The following is a 5,148-nucleotide window of genomic DNA, read 5'->3' on the forward strand; positions in this document are numbered from 1 at the left end:
TTCTTTTATAATTTTAAATTTCATCTACATAATAGTCATTTAAAATTTCAATCACTTCAAATATCTTGTTTTCTTTATATTTTTATTATTGATACCTTTATAACTTTTATATATTTTTTCATCTCTTATTATTGTCTATGGTCAATTAAAAAATAGAGATAAATTTATCACTTTAAATTTTTCATTTTCATTTCAAATTTCAACTCATTTCTTTTCTTCATTTATAATTTTTTAAACATAATTTTTTAAACTACCTAAATAAAAAATTTTAAATACATAGACTTAAAATTTAAAATTTAAATCCAAAAATTATCTTAGAGAGTTTACATTTACTCTCTCCTGTCCTTGATATAAGGCAAAACTAACTAATATAGCGCTTCATTTGGAAATGTTAGTTATAAACCTTAAAATTGTAAAAAAAAAAATTGTGACTTTCTAATTTTAACATTCTTTATAATTAATAATTAATAAATAATAATTATAATAATTTTTTTATAGAAATTCAATTGACAATAAATATATAAGTGATAAAATTGAAAAATTAATTATTTTAACTTTACCTCATACTAAGGATAATTTTTTTAAAAAAGTTTTCTTTGGATCAAGGATTGAAGAAAGTATCTTATTATAAAAAAAACTTGTAAATCAGTTGTAGAGGAGAGAAAAGAAGGATAAAATTTTCATTACGTACATTAATATCAACCATCAATGAATTATTTACTGGCCTTTCAAAATAATATAATTTTGCATTGAGGCTATCATTTTGATTACTAAAAGATGTAAACTTTTACACCCATTTCAGGATGTAATAGAAGATGTTCCTTTTTTGTTTTACAAGGATTGGAACATCCTCATTTATTATATTAATAGATGCTTTAATACTTATGCTGATCACCTTGTTAAAATGTCTTATAGATTAGATGTTAGTTTTTACACTTTTAATTATCTCTCACCTTTATTACAAGAGACGGTGGATAATAAAAGTGATTCAGCAGGTCATATGTCATTGATATAATCTCATTTTAATTATGAATGCATTTCTTTAGTTAAAAAAAAATTATATGGTCTTTTGCCATAAATATTAACTCACGAGGGCCCTTCTGCAAATTTTCCCCTCAATATGTCCGTGCTTCACAACTCACCTCCCGGGAATGTGTTGCAAAATTGATGCGGTAGCTCTTCGTCTTCTTCCCCACTATCCCACTAATTTTTCCCCCTTACTTATTGTCAACTAACCTCACAGACACAGTCCTTCTCTAGTCAGAACAGCGTCCCCCGTCTTTGAAGAAACAAAGCTTAATTTAGAACTAGAAGCCCTTCAACATGGTGATCGCATCGACAGTCAAAGAACCAGAAAACCGAGAACACTTGAACTCCACTTTTGCCTCCAGATATATGCGCGACCCAATTCCCAAGTATTCTTCTTTTCAATCCTTTCCCTCTTGTAGAATCTCATTAATTTGCTAGTTAACTTCCTCTGAACACTCAAAGAAAAAAAAAAAAGTTTCTTGATGGGATAGTTTTGTGTGTTGTATAATTGAAGGTTTAAGATGCCGGAGAAATCCATACCCAAGGAAGCAGCGTATCAGTTTATAAGCGACGAGTTGATGCTGGATGGAGCACCCAGGCTCAACCTAGCGTCTTTTGTCACCACTTGGATGGAGCCTGAGTGCGACAAGCTCATCATGGCCTCTCTTAACAAGAACTACGTTGACATGGACGAGTACCCTGTTACCACTGAGCTCCAGGTATGTCTGTGGCTTGAAACTCTGGATCTCTCAATCTCTATTTTTTCAAGGACCGGAGACATCTAGGATTACTTGGTTTAGATCTGTGGGTTCAGGTATACTCTGTTTCATGATAATCTGCTAGATCTTATGTTGAGTTTGATGGTCAGATCATGAGTACGAGAGAGTGAGTTGTGTAATTTGATCAATTCTGCAGAACCGCTGTGTGAATATGATAGCTCATCTGTTCCATGCTCCTATTGGAGAAGATGAGGCTGCAGTGGGTGTGGGAACTGTGGGTTCATCAGAAGCAATCATGCTGGCAGGTCTTGCTTTTAAAAGAAAATGGCAGATGAAGAGAAAATCAGAAGGAAAACCATATGATAAACCCAACATAGTTACTGGAGCTAATGTTCAGGTGTGTCTCAAATCACTGCTTCTTTAGTACCATATCTTCATCTCTCTCTCTCTCCCCCCCTCCCTCCCTCTCTCCCCTGTGCTTTCAGCTGACTCCATTGTCTCATGCTAGAGTCAAAGTGCTTTCAAGTGATTTATTGAACCTCACATCAATTCCTGGAAAATGTGAGTGACACAGGTCTGTTGGGAAAAGTTTGCAAGGTACTTTGAGGTGGAGTTGAAGGAGGTGAATCTAAGTGAGGGATGTTATGTGATGGACCCAAAGAAAGCAGTGGAACTGGTGGATGAGAACACCATATGTGTTGCAGCAATATTGGGGTCAACTCTGACTGGTGAGTTTGAGGACGTGAAGTTGTTGAATGAGCTTCTTACAGAGAAGAACAAGGAGACGGGATGGGATACTCCAATTCATGTGGATGCTGCAAGTGGAGGGTTCATTGCCCCATTCTTGTTCCCTGATCTTGAGTGGGATTTCCGATTGCCGTTGGTGAAGAGTATTAATGTTAGTGGTCATAAATATGGTCTTGTTTATGCTGGTGTTGGTTGGGTTGTTTGGAGGAGTAAGGATGACTTGCCTGATGATCTTGTCTTCCATATCAACTATCTTGGCTCTGATCAGCCCACTTTCACCCTCAATTTTTCCAAAGGTACTATTTCTGTTCATCTCATTCATTCTAAAATATGTGCTTCAGGCAATCAAGGCCTTTGACCTTGTTTAAATTCCAATGTCATTGATAGACTACACTTGCTTGAATGAGAGATTGTGAACGCGTCAGTGATGATAGTAAGTTTATAACTTTGACATGGCGAGGTTCTTGTATTGTTTATATTCCAATGTCATTGATAAACTACACTTGGTTGAATTAGAGATTGTGAACGAGTCAGTGATGATCGTAAGTTTATAACTTTGACTTGGCGAGGTTCTTGTATCATATGCATTCTTGGGAAATCAGAGCCTCTTATGTCATTCATAAACTATTATTACATGCATTCAGTTCAAAAGGTGATTTTTCTCAAGTCAAAAAGTGATTACATGTAATATAATCAGATGGAAGAGGGCAGATTAATCCTATATATATCATTGTTTCTTTTAATCTGTGACTGTATAACCTTAGAAGATTCACCCTCTCCCCAATGTGTTTGCTTTTTGTTGACATTTATGCTTATATCTACTTTTTGGCAGGCTCTAGTCAAATAATTGCTCAATATTACCAGTTGATTCGGCTTGGCTTCGAGGTAATAGTCTCTTCCTGCCTTACCAAACACTATCTGAAAATGAAATCTGTATGATAATCCTGAAGTTAACTTCATCCACGTGCACGCACACACATGTACTTAGGAGGTTTTCTGATATATTTGATTAGTAATTTTGGTCATGCTAACAAAAAGGGTTACAAGAACATTATGGAGAACTGCATGGAGTGCGCGAGAGTACTGAAGGAAGGAATAGAGAGAATGGGTCGGTTCAGCATTTTGTCCAAAGACATTGGAGTACCGGTGGTAGCCATATCTTTGAAAGACAGCAGCCAGCACACAGTGTTCGAGATATCAGACCATCTCCGGAGGTTTGGGTGGATCGTTCCAGCCTACTTGATGCCACCAGATGTGCAACACGTGGCTGTGCTGCGTGTGGTCATCAGGGAGGACTTCAGCCGGAGCCTAGCAGAGAGACTCTTGTCTGACATCGAAAAGGTTGTCAAGCTCTTGGATACACTTCCTAGCCCTATGTCCATTAAAGCTGCTCATCTTAGTGCCATAGCTAATGAGACTGATCATCATAAGGCCAAGAAGAGTGAAATGGAGATTCAAGCGGACGTTGTGGCCTTGTGGAAGGGTCTTGTGGAAGGCAAGAGAACTGGAGCTTGCTAGGCTTCCCTCTTATATCTTGTTGCCTTTTATGCTGCCTTGTTATTTAAGAATAAGTACGTTTTGAGTGTGTGTTGTACGTGCCTTGTGCTTTTGTGATGGGGTTTATTATTACAGTATCATCTTGTTTCCAGTGTAATACGTTATATATTGCAGTGCTTGAGCTTCCGTGCCTTCGGCATTGAATATATACAAATAGGGTGTTAATCCTGTTGGGGATGGTGGCTGGATTGTATTTTTTGTTGTATATGTATTTATTTGGAATATTTATATATTTAACAATGTTTTAGTAATTAATTTGCACTATCCATGAGTTGAATAATGCAACTTGTTAATTATTAGTGGGTTTCATTGCATAGGGTTCAATATCTAATTATATAAATATTAGTAGTTGGAATTATAATCCATCATAGGCATCATTTGAATAATACACTCTCTTCAATCCCCAATATATGATACTTTCAACATGCATCAAGTTTATTGAGGAAATTAATTCCTTAAAATTTCACAAAAAATTAACTTATTTTTTCATTTTTACCCTTATCATGATTAACACTCACAATTCGCCATGCATAATCATTCAATTCACATTATCCCATATACAGTGGTAAAAATGAGATGATTTTTGTAAAACTATAAAATATCCTATATTTTGGATTAATAATAGCTAGAAGAATGTCATACAGTAGCAGAAAAAGTAAGAACATGCAAGTGCAAATGAGTAGTTATGTAAATTATGATTTGTTAATGAAAAAACACATGTAAATTATGAATCAGTATAAAATATATAGCAATTTGACATTTCAAATTATTTATAAGTCATCACCACTATAGTGAATATTAGTATTACCTCCATTATTTTTTATAAGAGAATTTTGAGAGCTTTTGTAATCCTATTTATGATAAATAATAACCTTTTATCTAGAGTATTTGTGGAAATTTTTCTTTTTTAATCCCTATTGAAAAGGTCTATTTATTAATGAGATTAATAATTAAAAGTCACCTATCAATTCGACAATTAATAAATAATGTATTTTTGGAAAAAAATATTTTTGTAGCATATTTATTGATTCTAACTAATTCTTAACATATTTTTAGATCTTGTTGAATTAGTTGTCGATCTCTTTTAAAAGAGATT

At 34.5% G+C, this 5,148-nt stretch overlaps 1 protein-coding gene across 1 annotated transcript; it reads left to right on the forward strand.

Moving 5' to 3' along the window:
• Positions 1-1,135: 1,135 nt before the first annotated feature.
• Positions 1,136-4,307, forward strand: LOC129289646 (glutamate decarboxylase-like). The gene is made up of 6 exons (XM_054926457.1): positions 1,136-1,415; positions 1,544-1,748; positions 1,945-2,145; positions 2,323-2,791; positions 3,328-3,380; positions 3,534-4,307. Exons 1-6 carry the CDS (start codon positions 1,324-1,326, stop codon positions 4,011-4,013), a joined length of 1,500 nt encoding a protein of 499 aa, XP_054782432.1. The 5' UTR covers positions 1,136-1,323; the 3' UTR covers positions 4,014-4,307.
• Positions 4,308-5,148: the final 841 nt, after the last annotated feature.

Source organism: Prosopis cineraria, unplaced genomic scaffold (assembly GCF_029017545.1).
Source record: "Prosopis cineraria cultivar Desert tree isolate PC_DT_omini unplaced genomic scaffold, ASM2901754v1 PC1, whole genome shotgun sequence".
In the NCBI taxonomy this organism is placed as follows: Eukaryota; Viridiplantae; Streptophyta; class Magnoliopsida; order Fabales; family Fabaceae; genus Prosopis; species Prosopis cineraria.